Genomic DNA, 17,630 nt, shown 5'->3' with positions numbered 1-17,630 from the left:
TAGCAACACACCCGCATCCTCCCTATAGAGCTGTAGGTCACGGGTCTACCCTCTGCCAACCCGCTCGTGGTGTGCTTCCCCACTGCTAAACAGTGCTAAGGGAGACAGACCTATCGATTGGAAATGGCGTCACACACCAGGAACCGGCAGGAACGCATACGCGTCAAGGGGGGACCCGCCCACATGTGTAATAGTGGCTGGGGAAGCCCTGATATGTTCCCCACAACACTCAACTTTATTAACACATAACAAAAACGTCAATTTCACAAATCTAAAAATTCAAAAATAGTACACTGAAAAACATATTACTAGGCTTATAAAAATATGGGTTATGAACATAACCCTACCTCCTATGATACTGTTAATTAGATCATCTGTATGGAAAAAATTCTCCTTTTCATTCTTTGAAATATCCAATGTCATATGCTGTAATTCATATTATAAAAGATATATATAAAAAAGCTCTTATTTAAATAGATAGTCATATGACCTATATAATCAACAGAATCCATACAGATTCATATGCAAAGGGTACCATTACTATCTAATCATCTTTAAGAGGCATAAACTATGTCATTAAAGATGTTACGGTGAAGCCAGTCTTAAGGGATGGATCATCATTATGGAGAAAGGACAGAGAAAAGAATATAAATAAATCTATTGTCATATGAGAATTTTTTCCATACAGATGATCTAATTACAAGTATCATAGGAGGTAGGGTTATGTTCATAACCCATGTTTTTCTTTTTTATGTAATGATTTACCTTTATTTTTTATTTTCTTGTTTTTTATAAGCTTAGTAATATGTTTTTCAGTGTACTATTTTTGTATTTATAGATTTGTCAGATTGACGTTTTTGTTATGTGTTAATAAAGTTGAGTGTTGTGGGGAACATATCAGGGCTTCCTCAGCAACTATTACACATGTGGGCGGGTCCCCCCTTGACGCGTATGCGTTCCTGCCGGTCCCTGGTGTGTGACGCACTCGTGTAATTTTTCATCACCCGGTAGGGCTGGGGGTGGGCTCGCGAGACCATTTCCAATCGATAGGTCTGTCTCCCTTAGCACTGTTTAGCAGTGGGGAAGCACACAACGAGTGGGTTGGCCGAGGGTAGACCCGTGACCTACAGGGAGGATGCGGGTGTGTTGCTATGCCGGGAGCGGGGAAGAGGGATGAGTGATGTCATCGCACATGGATGCGCGTCGATGCATGTGACGTCATCGTGCATGGGTGCGCGCGTCCGTCAGAGGGTAATTTTGGCGCGAACTGGGATAGCTTGTATGGTTTTTAAAGGCAGGCATAGGGGGAACATATCACTCCTTGATAAAGTACCAGTCGGTACGAAACGCGTAGGAGGGCACTTACCTCTGTTTTTTTAATATGAACCAATAAAGATTCTATTTTACCATTTTTGTTTGGGATCCACTCTATTTTTGGCTGTGTGTTGGCGTGTTTTTTCCTTTGGATTTCTACTCATTCTCCTGGTTGCACGCCTACAAGATACACTGGACTGGGGCAACTATGTGTGAGTACATTATTGCAACTTATGTTTACCTAGGACTCTCCCGATGAGGTTTTAGGTCTGAGTTTACCATTCTCGGCCTTTAGCCTTCAGGGACAGAGATATCCTGCTATTTGACTTTGCAGTCACCAAAGTGCCATGGTTATTGTTTATATACCTCACTAGCCCCAGTAGCCTATCCTTTGCATCTTCAAAAGGACTTATATTATTGAATTGTCTTTTCAAGACTGGAAGCAAATGTTGGAGCGCATATCACTAACTTGTTCCATATAGCAAAAAAACAATGGGAGTACTGTACTCTTGTTTTTGAAATAGGAATCCTGTGAACAGCAGTGGTCCAACCAGGGAAAGCAGTAAATTAAGGTAACAAAAGTCTGTTTTAGAAATACAAGTCTGAGAGTCTGAAGTGGTGACACCAGGTACTACAAGGAAATACAAGCTGATCTTTGGGAAAGGGAATATGAGGATCAGTAGGGGTTAAACCGGGCACTGCAAAAAAAATCTCAAAGAAAAGTGCACTGGTCTTTGCAGCAACAGTTATAGCCTCAGCAGAAATGTATTTGAACACATTCAATCTTCCCTATCTGTACAGGAGGTGCAGTGGTGGGTTTGCTTTAGAAAAAAAAAAAAAAAAACATTTTCAGCTGAAATTTCCACAAAAACCGAAAAAGGGAACTCTAATCAGGGACAAAAATCAGGATATAACAAACCCTGCAGAAAAACTTGAAGCAAACACTTTGTGGTAAGAGAGAACTTATCTTCAACCCAATGAAAGCGAGGGGTCTGCAGGCAATTGATGAATCTGTTCCAGCGAGGTCCAGAAATGGCCTTTGTTTTCTGTCAAGGGAAGACAGCTGGAGTGAGTAGGACCTCAGTGGCTGGAACAGCGGGGAGCAGGCAAGGACTGTTGGGGTCACAAGCAGTGTTTGGTGGCAGGCAGCAAGCATGATAGTCGGGGTCCAGGCAGGGGTCAGCAACAGGGGAGCAGGAACTGAGACTGGGTAGCAGAGACTGAGGCCAAGGATCAAGGAACAAACGGGGACAAGCCAGATCATAAGCAAGGGACTTTAATATGTACCAGACTCAATACAGAACTGGACAGAAGCAGAAGCATGGGAGTCTGGACACAAAACAAAGGCAAGGGAGGAACATGAAACTAGACGGACAGAGGACAGGAGCACCAAGAAGCAGACAGACAGAGGAAGCCCAGAACAGACAGAAAACAGCAGCACACCCGGTGGGCAGAGAAAGGAACTGTGGCTGGGAGTAGGAAGTTTAGTCACAGGGGTGAGCAAACTTTTTATGCCGAGCCCCCCTTTTTATCCATGAAATTTCTCGGGATCCCCCTGCCTGATGTAATCAAAATCACATGAAAAAAATGCCCTTTATTAAACGGTATACAATGTAAGTACAAATATGTCTAAGGTCGCACGTATAGTGCCCGAGACGGAGACGCGTAATGTCACCCGTCGCCGCTAGCAAAAGTTGTATTTCGCTTTGTGGCGGCGCGGGCGACCAGGCCATTGATTGGTTCAGGGGCTGTCACATGAAGCGACCGCCCCATAAAAATCAAATATTGCCGGCTTCAAAAAATCTCGTTGCCCCGTCTCCCTTACTATAAGCGCACGCGGCGGCGACAATGCATTTGTTTTCGGGCGACGTCGCGTCGCCGGCACTACAAGCGCAGTCTAAATACTTACATACTTCAACAGCTCGCTCTTGCAAAATTAGGCTGCGTCCACACTGCCGCTTAGAGCGGTGACATCACCAACTCTGCAAGCATGAGCGCAGGGTGACCTGCATAATTTTGCAAGCACGAGCGGGAAAGTGTTTTCACTTTTTTTTCCCTCCTTATTTCTGTACATTCATAGTATGATTGATATTGGGGCAGCCTACCCTTTCACTTGCAGAGGCTCGCAGTGAAGCAGTTTGCCAGCGGAGGAGAGCAGGAACACATCGCTATTGCAGGGCAGACACCGGAAGGAGGGGCGATTGACATCACAGCGCTCGCGCGTGCTCCTCCCCCGTACCTCAGAATAATGTGGCTGCCACATGCACTATCCTGTTCGGCCGCCTGCGCACATCTTTTTCGCCTGCGCACCCAGGTTTTTCCGCACGCGTCCCCCTTCCCCCCCCAGTTTGTGCACCGCTGCATTCAATCACAACACCCACACACACACATACTCAATCACCCCCCCCACACACACACACACTCAACCCCACAAACACACACTCAACCCCACAAACACACACTCAACCCCACAAACACACACTCAACCCCACAAACACACACTCAACCCCACAAACACACACTCAACCCCACAAACACAAACTCAACCCCACAGACACACACTCAACCCCACAGACACACACTCAACCCCACACACACTCAACCCCACACACACTCAACCCCACACACACTCAACCCCACACACACTCAACCCCACACACACTCAACCCCACACACACACACACACACACTCAACCCCACACACACTCAACCCCACACACACACTCAACCACTCACACACACTCACAACCCCCCCACACACACTCAACCACACACACATTCACAACCCCCCCACACACACACACAACCCCCACACACAAATTCAACCCCCCCCACACACCACCCCACAGACACACACACACTCAACCCCACACACACTCAACCCCCCCCACACACACACACACACACACACTCAACCCTCCCACACACACTCAACCCCCCCCCACACACTCAACCCTCCCACACACACACTCAACCCTCCCCCCACACACTCAACCCTCCCCCAACCACACACACCCCCAACCACACACAGGGTGGGGGGAGGAAGTAACTAAGCCTGCTCAGGTACCCCCATGTGCTGCTGAAAACGGGCGGGTAACAGACAGGAGGAGGAGGGCTTGTCTGTGTATAGGGAAGGCCCCGCAGAAAGGCCCCACCCCCTCTGCAGGACAGAGCATAGAAGCAATCTCAGCACGGAGCTTCTGGCCGCCCGTGCACAGCTCTGCCCGCCCCCAGGTTTATAACTCTGAAGTGAATAGATAATAGTAATGAGTTGTGATAAGAAATTTTAAATAACTTTATTGATATATATCTTAAAATAAAGGGGTATACATAAATGAAAGTAAAATGACCGTACATCCCAGTCAGACATCTGTGTAGAGTGCTATCATATGCCACTAACAAGATTACAATTGTTGTTGTAGAAAATAGTAGGTGAAAAAGCAGAAATGGTTTCACTTGGCACAATATTTAATCACTCCTTATATGGGCATTACATTAGTTTAGCTGTATAGCTATTGTGTATTATATCCAGTGACTTTGATATATACCAATTGTTTTGTATTTTGAGTCGTTGGACCAAGCCTGTGGGATTTTATCATTTTGGTCTGTGCATCGTAATAAAGTAATCATTACTTGTTTTATTCTACTCATTTTTTGGACCATCAGATTTTGTTTCTCCACTACCACAAGGGTTATACATTATATATGAAGACATTGCATGAACTGCTGAAGACAAAATAAGTTATAGGCGTATGTAACAGTTATAGACCACATTAAAATGGGAGACGGCTTTAGTTTTGAAAGAATTTAAACATGTTGCGTTTCACACAGGAAAAAAATGCTAATGGATTTTTCTCAACTGTGTCAGCGCACATGTCCTTCTTGATAGATATAGATAGATAACAACACTGTCCTCTAGGTGCTGGAATAGGGCAGCTATGGGACTTTCCAACACACAGAGTTAATCTCCTTAGAGAAGCCAGCAGCAGCTGCTGGCTAATTAAGCAGGCTGAACACCTGATTGCTCATGGAGTTTTAAAAGTCAGGAAATGACTATACACAATGAGAAACTGCATTCCCTCAGAGAATGGGAGAGAGACTGACCGCTGTTCCCAGAGAAGAGTTCTCCCCAGCTATGTGAAGCTGGCACAGGCCCCTAGGCTCGCTGGACGGTGGTCGCAGAGCCTGCTGGGACTGCCTGGGTTGTTAATCCCAGGAAGAAGGACCATGCTGAAGCGGGGATGTCCTGTCCGTAACATTGGACTTACAGAGGAGAGATTCTCTGGCCTCTCCTGGGGCTGAGCTCCCCTAGTAAGGAAGGGGGCGAGGCCGCGCTGAAGCGTGGATGTCTGCTCCAAACCCTGGAGTAACAGATAAGCAAAACACTTTATTGCTGTGTTCAGAGACTATATATGTTCAGCTATAATAGTACCTGTTTGGGGTGGTAACCAGCTCAGCTGTCCATCCAGGTAGTAAGGGTTGAAGCTGTATGTGTAGTTAATCTCCTAAGAGGAGTAAGTGTTTATTTTATGATTTTGTTTTGACTTAAAGGGACGGAGGGTCTGTTAGTGTATTATAGCGGGGAGAGAGATGGGGGAGCGGAGAAGGGGACGGGGGAAGTGGAGAGTGGAGGGAGCGGGAAATTTTAATCCCGAGCAACGCCGGGTCTCTCAGCTAGTTTGTGTGTGTGTGTGTGTGTGTGTGTGTGTGTGTGTGTGTGTATATAGATATAGATAAATATATATATATAAAGATATATATCCGTCATAGGGTAGGATCTTATGCCCCAGATTTAAGTCAGAAAACTTCGTATTTCTGTATATGGGGTTTATTTACAAGGACAAATAATACACTAACAGGCTATATATATATATATATATAATATATATATTATATATAATTATATAACAGAGAAGAGAAGCCCTTCGTGTTATATCCAGACTCATTTTTTTTAAATAGCTTTGAATTTATTTGTCACTCTTTTGTTTATTTTTTAGATAGTGATACATTTTAGTGATTTTAATCAATTGTATTGAATATGTCGTCTCGTACTCTTCTTTAGAAAAAGCCCTTCTTCCTGTTTTGGATGGGAGTAACATACTGTAGCGTAATAAAGTAGCACTATTTTACCTGTTGCTTTCTTTGACACCACCTTCAGTCCTCATACCATACTTGCCAAGTCTCTAAATATATTAGTCACTGGATGGTGAAGAAATCTCCCACGTTTTGTATAAATAATCGCCCTAAAATAGACTGGATTGGCCTGCATGGTAATTTATTACAGCTTCGGTGGACTCCAGCCTTAGAGCAGATGAGAGTTATTGTGCTTTGTTTTGCGGGTTTACCATCACAAAAAGATGACCAGCTGAGAATAATACAAAACGAAAAGAAAAACAGTGCAAAAAAACCTCATAGTGTAGTATATTAAAAAGTAAATATTTTATAACAAAGGTGAGTATTGCACGTACATCAAGATAAAAAATACACAGCATGACATGTTAGGGACATGTTACCACTCGGCGAAACGGCAACACAGGAACACGATATGCAGGCTTGGGTTTCTTTCCTCTGGTAGCAGGGACCCAGGATCAAAAAGACCCGCTCGAAATTGAAGTTCCTTCCTTCACGGTGGGGATGCCACTGCCGTAGTTAGAGGAGGTGATTCTCCTTGCCGGATCCGGGTTGATCCGCGTGTATGTGTGACGTCATCAATTGGCGTCTCTCCACTGTCCGCGTCGCGCCGCGCTGGATTGTAAAGCAAACCAGCGAATGTCCCAAACTCGGTTCAAAGCTGCTCAATGAGAAAACGCCTCAATGGGTATAAAAGATATGGAACGCGCCCTCTCCTCCGCGTTTCGTATAAATAATACTTCAGGGAAACGAAAACGAAATTTATACGAAACGCGTAGGAGAGGGCGCGTTCCATATCTTTTATATCCATTGAGGCGTTTTCTCATTGAGCAGCTTTGAACTGAGTTTGGGACATTCGCTGGTTTGCTTTACAATCCGGCACGACGCGGACAGTGGAGAGACGCCAATTGATGACATCACACATACACGCGGATCAATCCAGAACCGGCAAGGAGAATCACCTCCTCTGTAACTACGGCAGTGGCATCCCCACCGTGAAGGAAGGAACTTCAATTTCGAGCGGGTCTTTTCGATCCTGGGTCCCTGCTACCAGAGGAAAGAAACCCAAGCCTGCATATCGTGTTCCTGTGTTGCTGTTTCGCCGAGTGGTAACATGTCCCTAACATGTCATGCTGTGTATTTTTTATCTTGATGTACGTGCAATACTCACCTTTGTTATAAAATATTTACTTTTTAATATACTACAATATGAGTTTTTTTGCGCTGTTTTTCTTTTCGTTTTGTACTTGTTTGGAGTGCTGAGCCATTCCACGAGAACAGCGGCATAAACCTCATCCTAATCAGGTTGTTTTATTTCCCATAAGGGTCACTAAATTACGAATCACTATTAATACAATTTATGAGCGCAGATTACACTTTGGTATCACAGCTGAGAATAATGACTTACTTGGTAGAACTGAAGTGGGATAAAATGGGTGACTAAAGCCACCCAATGTCCTCGGTTACTAATCTTGATTTTGCTTTTTTTTCTTATAGATGCAAATCAGGGCGAGCAGGAAGAGGATCAAGAGAACCCAAATGATTACAACGGGGATGAAGGTAATGAAGCCGAACCTGAGGCAGACAAGCAAGCTCAGCTTATAGACAACGATCAGAATTTGAAAGGTGGGTCTGTACATTACATTCACCTCCTGATCAGTGGGTTTGGGATAGTAACTGTGCACATTACTCAAAAACAGCAAGCTTGACCCTACCTGTCTTTCTAACTATCGACCTGTCTCCCTCCTGCCTTTTGCCTCTAAACTCCTTGAACGTCTTGTATTCTCTCGCTTGCTCCATTTTCTCAGCACCTATTCTCTCCTAGACCCTCTACAATCTGGCTTCCACACTGCTCACTCCACCGAAACAGCCCTCACTAAAATAACTGACGACCTCCATGCTGCCAAAGACAGAGGTCATTACACTCTGCTCATATTACTCGACCTCTCTGCAGCATTTGACACAGTGGACCACCCTCTTCTCCTCCACATTCTCCATACTCTAGGTATTCGGAACAAAGCTCTATCCTGGATCTCATCCTACCTCTCCCATCGTACTTTCAGTGTCTCTTCTGCTAACACCTCCTCCTCCTCTATTGATCTCTCTGTGGGGGTACCCCAGGGCTCTGTCCTGGGACCTCTTCTCTTTTCTCTGTACACACTCTCTCTAGGTGACCTAATAACATCTTTTGGGTTTAATTATCACCTCTATGCCGACGACACACAAATATACTTTTCAACACCTGACCTTACACCTGCTGTACAAACCAAAGTTTCTGAATGTCTCTCTGCTATATCATCCTGGATGGCCCTCCGACGCCTTAAACTCAACATGGCTAAAACAGAGCTCCTCATACTTCCTCCCAAACCTGGCCCTACTACCTCCTTCCACATTACTGTTGGAACTACCATCATTCACCCAGTAGCCCAAGCACGCTGCCTAGGGGTCACACTCGACTCCTCTCTCACATTTGCCCCTCACATTCAAAACATTTCTAAAACTTGTCGCTTTTTCCTCCGCAATATAACAAAGATACGCCCTTTCCTCTGTTGCTCGACTGCTAAAACTCAGACTCAGGCCCTCATTCTCTCCCGTCTTGATTACTGCAACCTCCTGCTGTCCGGCCTTCCTGCCTCTCACCTGTCTCCCCTACAATCTATCCTAAATGCTGCTGCCAGAATCACTCTACTCTTTCCTAGACCTGTCTCAGCATCTCCCCTCATGAAATCCCTCTCCTGGCTTCCGATCAAATCCCGCATCTCACACTCCATTCTTCTCCTCACTTTTAAAGCTTTACATTCTTCTGCCCCTCCTTACATCTCATCCCTAATTTCTCGTTATGCTCCATCCAGACTCTTGCGTTCTTCTCAAGGGTGTCTTCTTTCTACCCCCTTTGTATCTAAAGCCCTCTCCCGCCTTAAACCTTTTTCACTGACTGCACCCTCTCTATCCACCTTTAAGACCCACCTTAAGACACACTTGCTTAAAGAAGCATACGAATAGCACTGAACATTCTGAACACATGATACATAAAGCTTGGCCCCCTGCAGACGCACTTTCCAGAACTCCCTCCTACTGTCTCTGTACGTTCTCCCTATCTACCAATTAGACTGTAAGCTCCTCGGGGCAGGGACTCCTCTTCAAATACAAATTTATGCAACTGTTCAGGACACTTAGCGGTGGCCTAAACCGAGACTGCAGCTTCATGAGTCACTACCCTGACATGAGAACTCTCTTCCCATGAGTGCTAAAGACCATATCTATACATACTGACCTATATGAATGCACACACCGCTGTCTCTTACACATACATATGTACAATGTAATTCTATACCTATATACCAATAGGGACCACATTGTATCTACACACATTAATAGTAATGCAACACTCTCTTACATTTCTACACCTACCCACACCATTGGCATACACGCCCACACACACCTTTTTGTAAAGCGCTGTGTACACTGTGGGCACATATATAGCTGAACACCGTTATAACGCAGTCGTCTGGGTCCACCCGATACGACCGCGTTATAACCAGGATCGCGATAAAAGAAAAATGGCCGCCGCGATCAGGGATTCCGAGTCCGCCGGAGGGGGAGAGCTGAGATAACTCTCCCAGCTCTCCCTGAAGCCGGTGTCGCAGCGGCACCCCCACGCAGCATTACCCGGCATCTGCAGCAGCAGCTGATATGTGTCCTTTTTCAAGGGCTGTCGCCTCATGTGACGGCCTTTGAACCAATCAAATGGCCGGAAACCCACGACGACGCGCAAAATATAACTTTCGCATGTGGCGACAGGTGACGTCACCCGTCGTGTTGCCGTCGCCATCTACGGAACTATACGCGCGGCCTTAGACAAGTCTGCAACCCTGCTTTTCACCATTATCACCTAGCATACAGTGCTTCCACTGCAGCAAGGGATTCTGGGAAAATTGACATGCAAATGAGCACACAGTGCTACCTTTTGTCTCAAGACCGCATTAGAGGGTTAAACCCTTAAGCCAATGCATGCTGCTTTAAACACAGCTTTTAAACATAGCCTGGGATGAGATGCAAAGCCAATAAACCCACTCACAGACGGCTATTTCGACCTTGTGGATTTCATCAGTGTGAGGTTAGTTGTACTGGCTTTGCAACTTGAGACATGAGTAGGTCTTCACCACACATTATTTAAGTTATGGTGGGTGAAAAGGTGACTAAAACCCTCATCATATAGCATATAAAAATATTACTTGTGAGCACATTCACATGTCTTAGACAAGTCTGCAACCCTGCTTTTCACCATTATCACCTAGTATTCCACTGCAGCAAGGGATTCTGGGAAATGAGATGCAAATGAGCACATATATAGAGTGGTGTGAAAAAGTAAGTACACCCTCTTTGAATTCTTTGGTTTTACATATCAGAACTTAATAACAATTATCTGTTCCTTAGCAGATCTAAAGTTAGGTAAATACAGCCTCAGATGAACAACAACACATGACATTTTACCCCGTGTCATGATTTATTTAACAAAAATAAAGCCAAAATGGAGAAGCTATGTGTGAGAAACTAAGTACACCCTTGCTGCTTCCATACGAATTAAGATGCTAAGTAGCAGACAGGTGCTGCTAATCAAATGCCCTTGATTAATTGATCATCAGCAAGTGTGACCACCTCTATAAAAGCCGAAGTTTTGGCAGTTTGCTCATCTGGAGCATTCAGGTGTGTGTTAACACAATGCCAAGGAGGAAAGACATCAGCAAGGATCTTAGAGAAGCAATTGTTGCTGCCCATCAATATGGGAAGGGTTATAAGGCCATTTTCAAACAATTTTAAAGTCCATCAGTCTACAGTGAGAAAGATTATTCAAAAGTGGAAAATATTCAAGACAGTTGCCAATCTTCCCAGGGGTGGACGTCCCAGCAAATTCACCCCAAGGTCAGACCGTGCAATGCTCAGAGAAATTGCAAAAAAACCAAGCATTACATCTCAGACTCTACAGGCCTCAGTTAGCATGTTAAAGTTCATGACCGTACAATTAGAAAAAGACTGAACATGTATGGTTTGTTTGGAAGGGTTGCCAGGAAAAAGCCTCTTCTCTCTAAAAAGAACATGGCAGCACGGCTTAGGTTTGCAAAGTTGCATCTGAACAAACCTCAAGACTTCTGGAACAATGTCCTTTGGACAGACAAGACCAAAGTGGAGATGTTTGGCCATAATGCACAGCGCCACGTTTGGTGTAAACCAAACACAACATACCAGCACAAACACCTCATATCAACTGTCAAGCACAGTGGTGGAGGGGTGATGATTTGGGCTTATTTTGCAGCCACAGGACCTGGGAACCTTGCAGTTATTGAGTCGACCATGAATTCCTCTGTATACCAAAGTATTCTAGAGTCAAATGTGAGGCCATCTGTCCGACAGCTAAAGCTTGGTCGAAATTGGGTCATGCAACAGGACAATTATCCCAAGCACACAAGCAAATCTACAACAGAATGGCTGAAAAATAAAAGAATCAAGGTGTTGCAATGGCCCAGTCAAAGTCCAGACCACAACCCGATTGAAATGCTGTGGCTGGACCTTAAGAGAGCTGTACATAAACAAATGCCCACAAACCTCAATGAACTGAAGCAACGTTGTAAAGAAGAGTGGGCAAACATTCCTCCACAACGATGTGAGAGACTGAAAGTCATACAGAAAACGATTACTTCAAGTTATTGCTGCTAAAGGTGGTTCTACAAGTTGTTGAATCATAAGGTATACTTAGTTTTTCACACATGGCTTCTCCATTTTGGATTTATTTTTGTTAAATAAAGCATGACACGGTGTAATATGTCATGTGTTGTTGTTCATCTGAGGATGTATTTACCTAATTTTAAGACCTGCTGAGGAACAGATGATTGTTATGTCCTGATATGTAAAACCATACAATTCAAAGAGGGTATACTTTCTTTTTCGCACCACTGTATAGTGTGTGCGTGTGTGCGTGTGTGTGTGTGTGTATGTGTGTATACACGTATTTATGTACATATATAACACACAGACACATAGTACTGTGTGTAGGTATATATGTCTGTGTGACTTTCTATATAATGGGACATGCCTGTAGGAGTTCCTGTTAAATTCCAAAAGATTCTCATAAAGTGGTTCTTTTGGGAGCCTTGTTTTTGATTTATATCTAATTAAAAAACAAAAAACATTTAGTTTCAAATACAAAATAACCTGCTTTGTCGTGGCATTTAAGGGAAACGTAAAACAGCGCTAATTCAGACTTTGTCCAATGCTGCTCACTATGGTTACACAATTACACAGATAGAAAAACACAAATACGTTTTGTAATAAAGAATTTAACCACATACAATAACACTTTTTTTATTATTTTAATTTTTTTATTTTAGATGATGATAAACTCCCCAAAATGGTGAATGGACAGTCCTTTGATCAAGAAGGAGAAGGGGGTGATGATCCAACCTTTTAAAAAAAAAATAAGGCACAAATGTACTTTTATGATTCTTTTGAAACCCCTCCCCCCACATCTTGCTCCGTGGCAGGGCTGGGTAATGCCTTCTTAACAGAGACACAATCCACGGGACCAGATGAAGTAAAGAAAACTGAAGATTAATGCAGCACAGACCAGTGAAACTTGAAGACAAGTCTTAAATCTTCTCTTATTTTAAATTCTTTTTTTATTTTTTAATTGTTTTTTATTTTTTATTTTATTTTTATTATTTATGTCGCCCATTGTAACTGTTCTTCTAAATTATAAAACCTCATCACTGATTTAAGTCAAAATAGGAAAATGTATGTCATGTTAATGGTGACGTGCAATTGACCAGGATGTTGTAATAATAATAATAATAATAATAGCATGTTCTTGTATAGCGCTGCTAATTGTACGCAGCGCTTTAGAGACATTTTGCAGGCACAGGTCCCTGCCCCGTAGAGCTTACAATCTATGTTTTTGGTGCCAGAGGCACAGGGAGATAAAGTGACTTTCCCAAGGTCACAAGGAGCCGACACCGGGAATTGAACCAGGCTCCCCTGCAGCAATCTCAGAGTCACTCCTCCCATGTCGCGACATGTCACACCCTTTGCATAGAATTCGATGTTGAAACTTCCCAAGTACATTGTATTGCGGGTAACACTGCGAAGCGTGCCAGCTTCGTGTGCATGAAAACCATTTAGTGGCAGGTCAAAGTTTTTATATGTTTACATATCCTGCAGTTAATTAACAATCCTTTTAGAACAGAGCATTGATATCAGGCAGGGTGATCAATGCCCGAATATGCCCTGTTCAGAGGAGATTATTCCTCTCATAGGGTAAATTTTATAAAGAATTTTAGTGCAGTGTTTGTGTTGCCCCAGGTAGTCTGGGGGCAATTAACAGCCAGAAAGTCAACATATCCCTAAGTTTCCAGTTGTTTTAAAGTTTGTCTATAATCTTTTGATATCATTACCTTTTTTTTATTTTTTTTTTCAACAAATATATTTATCAAAGACCTGTTCCATCCAAGAGCCCCCCAGCTGTATATTTTCTAAACGTCTCCGTGACGGTGTGGGCCTTGTTGCAGGAATTAGATGCACATAATTCATACCCTGAATGTTAGGTGGAGTGAATGTTCTTTCCTCTTGTTTAATGACCCACTGTTACTACTTCTTTCTATTGGGTGGAGGTGAAATACAGTAGAAAACTTTCTGTTATGGGACTGTTGAAGTCCGTGCCAAAACTGTCTCACTCGATCTTTGTGTGCCTGTATTCATTGTAGAATAACAACTGTTCTTCCTTTTTACCTTTCTGTAACATGACCAAAACCTTCCATTTATTATGTGTATCTCCTTTTTTCTGTCACTTGCTTTATTTAGTTGAGGGGGGTTGACCGCATTACATTGCACTTGTGATAACATTATTTTGTCATGTCAAAAGTGATATTATATTAATTGGCTCTTGTACAGCGAGCAACAATTCCTCTTTTTGTCATGGCCAATTTTGAATGCCAAGTGTGCAGGACGTGGCAAGGAGATGAGTGCCCTTCAGAAATGAAAACAAGGTTTCCCACTTCATCTCAATGCCAGGAAAGTCAGACAGAGCTGCCGGTTATTACACTGTTCCTTCTGCATTCTACCTGAAGTACATAATAAGTACAGTATAGGCCAGCGGCACAACAATGACAAACCAACGCCTGGTCAAGTATACATTTTGAAATCTGAATTTATGACTCTGCCTTATTACTGCTTTTTCATTAATGGATAAGATTAGACATGGTAGAGATACTGCTTTAACTGATAGAGTAAAGCTCCATTTCCAATAGGACAATGACCGTAGATTAGATCGGGATTTAGTACTTTTGAACGTCGAGCGTTGTTTATGTCTGGACTTTCCACTTATGCTTCTCGCCTCGGGATTTATCAGCTGTGCTTCTGATATCCGTTGCTGTATATAATAATGTTTATATAGCACGTCTGATAATTTGATGAGAAGGTTTGTTTTTCAACATTACTTTTATCAAAATCAGTCATTTTTCTAAGCAGACGGAAAATACATATTTCTCTGTGCCTTAAAGATTAGAATTGGTTAAGATGGCTTTACTGTGTTTATTAAAAAAAATACTGGGAGTACAAATTGAGAACTTGGCTAGAATCTCAACACTACTAAGCAGCATTTAATATGTAATGTTAACTTATTAGAAAAAATCTAATGTCTGTGTAGTTGCAAACAAATTAGCAGTAGTGTTTTTACATATCGCCATACATAAAAGTATACTGTAGTTACAGATCACTGCATTTGAACTTTAATTATTAATTTGGAAGGATTTTAATTTCAGAACTTTAAATAGACTTGGTATTTTAATATTATTCAAAATGAGTACAGTTTTTAATTGGTACCCTACAGTTATCCACATAGGTGAAGTTCTACATTAGGGTATTTTGTTCATTTAATTTATGATGATTAGTTACTTTTATTTGCATTGTATCAAAATATTAATTGCAGTCAAATGAAACCCTGCATTTCTTGTATATATGAAACCTTATTTTGCTTAATTTGTGATGTGTTAAACATGTATGTTTTAAAATAGGTTGAAATTCAGTTAAATATGCAGCATCATGCACATACATTTTCCACGGGTTTCTTACGTTACATAATAAATGTTTTCTGCTTCATAAATCAGGTTTTGCCAAATGCTGACATATTAAATGATGTGTTCTGTGTTAATTGTACATGATTTAAACAGTGTGTATGGTAGTTGCCACTTTTCCAAGGGAATATTCTCTGCATTGACAATGAGATATAAATCTCATAGCTAATGAAAGACTGTTTTATGTAATCGACAGCACTAATAAATCGACACCTTTCCAATTACCATCTTATAGCATGAAGATATTTTTTTTTAAATTATGATTGTTTGGAGTGTAAAATATTCTGGTCACATGATCTTCCACACAACTTTGCATCTTGGGTACTCTTCTGCTGCACTGACGGGCATTAAGTGAACCTCTGAACCGAATCTTTCCCGATCGATCACAGGAGAATGGATCGCTCGGCAACTTTGCTAATTACATATCATTGTGTGGATTCTATTGATGCACATATTGAATTTTTTTTTTAAATTTTTAACAGCAGCTTGAACTGCTGCTGCTGCAAGACCTATATTTTAGTTTGTTATAATAATAATAGAGTTATTAGTTTGTGGCGTGGTTAACCTCAGCCCAGCAGCCATTGATGTGACCAACTGACATTGAAACATAGGGAAAACAAAATGTGTGTGTAAGCTGCATGCGTGCTAGCAAATCATAAACAAAAAATAAATATTTGCTTATGTAAAACATATGTCGATACTTTTCTGTTTGCATGTTGCCCGGTTAGCAGATGTCTGCTCAACAATTGGTAACTTTTGTAGGACTAAGCACATGGGAAAAAGTGTTTAGTGTTGCGTATGTAGCAGAGTCCCCCTCCTTACCTCCGGTGAGGGGGAACTGCTCAGCTGTCCAGCCGGTCGGCAGAGCTCCGCGCGATCGGGGAGATAATGGTTGTGGCCATTTTAGAAATGGGGAAGTTGTGGTAGAAGCGGTGGCCATCTTGGAATGGCTCTGCAAGCAACGGAAGAGACTACAAGTCCCAGAAGCCTCGGGGGGGAATAAAGGTGTGCGCGGCTATTTTGTGGTGCTGGCGTTGTTCTCCGCGGGGCAGGAACTATATTCAGTCCTGACCGAGACCAGCAAATAGGACAATAGTGTCCAGGGAGCAGTCGGCTTCTTGGACTAGGCCAGACTTTGCCCCCTAGGCCCCAGTTAGGCGCTGAGCCAGCTATAGTTCAATATTGTAGGGAAGGCCCCAGATGGGGACCCTTCCCCTTGGAACTACAGCCACACTACTGGGCCGGATGGACGTCCACGTGGCGACCTGCAGCCTTGGACAAGAGCTGCACATGGCAGCAGAGAGGTAGAACCCTCCAGCTGGAGATTGGACCGTGCCCTGGATGAAGTGTGACGGGAGTTGTTGGAGGCCCTGCTGAGTGGGACCTGATACAGCATCTGCCTCTCATTATTCCCTGGTCAGGCCTGTGACCATGAAGGTACCAACGTGCACCTAAACATCACACTTGGGTAGGATTGCTTGTGCGGATACCGGGTTTATAGGTGCCCAAGGCACCCTCAGTACTTTGGGGGAACCACTCAGGGTATTGTGCTATTGTATTATTTCTGCCTTGTATTGAGTGGCATATGCTACAGTTACAGTAAAACAGAGTTTTTTTTGTTTTATATATATATATATATATGTAGAGGTATCAGTACCGTGTTAGCCGAGCTTCAATAATCAAAAAATAAATAGATGATACCGTTCTGTGGCTAACAAAATGCTTTTATTTGTGCGAGCTTTCGAGATACACTGATCTCTTCTTCCGGCGATGTTACAATGAATGAAGCAAGCAAAAGCTATACTATAAACAGTGTCTATTGGAATGTTATCTGTGCTGGTCCTTCCCCCAGTGTGGATGTGTTTTATGGCTGGAGGTGTCAAAAGGTTCCTGAAAGCAAGTGATGTATGTGTATCAGTGTGAATTAACATGAATGGAGAGCCCACAGTATATACAGTGCTTTACAAAAGGTGTGTGTGTGGAGTGGGAGCGGATATAAATGGTGTGGGTGGGTGTGGAAATGTGAGAGTTAATAGCATAACTAAAAGTGTGTGTGGATACTAT

The 17,630-nt window shown here is 42.9% G+C and overlaps 1 protein-coding gene across 2 annotated transcripts in view; it reads left to right on the top strand.

Annotated features, from left to right (window-relative positions):
• Nucleotides 1-16,254, top strand: part of GOLM1 (golgi membrane protein 1) — a 112,551-nt gene extending 96,297 nt beyond the window's left edge. For both annotated transcript variants that reach the window (XM_075599012.1, XM_075599019.1), the window contains 2 exons: nucleotides 7,942-8,070; nucleotides 12,831-16,254. In XM_075599012.1, the coding sequence (XP_075455127.1) occupies nucleotides 7,942-8,070; nucleotides 12,831-12,910 (209 nt within the window). In that variant the 3' untranslated portion in view covers nucleotides 12,911-16,254. The remainder of the gene's footprint in view (nucleotides 1-7,941; nucleotides 8,071-12,830) is intronic.
• Nucleotides 16,255-17,630: the final 1,376 nt, after the last annotated feature.

This window comes from Ascaphus truei, chromosome 1 (genome assembly GCF_040206685.1).
Source record: "Ascaphus truei isolate aAscTru1 chromosome 1, aAscTru1.hap1, whole genome shotgun sequence".
Classification (NCBI taxonomy): domain Eukaryota; kingdom Metazoa; phylum Chordata; class Amphibia; order Anura; family Ascaphidae; genus Ascaphus; species Ascaphus truei.
This window is presented reverse-complemented; position numbering and strand designations above follow the sequence as displayed.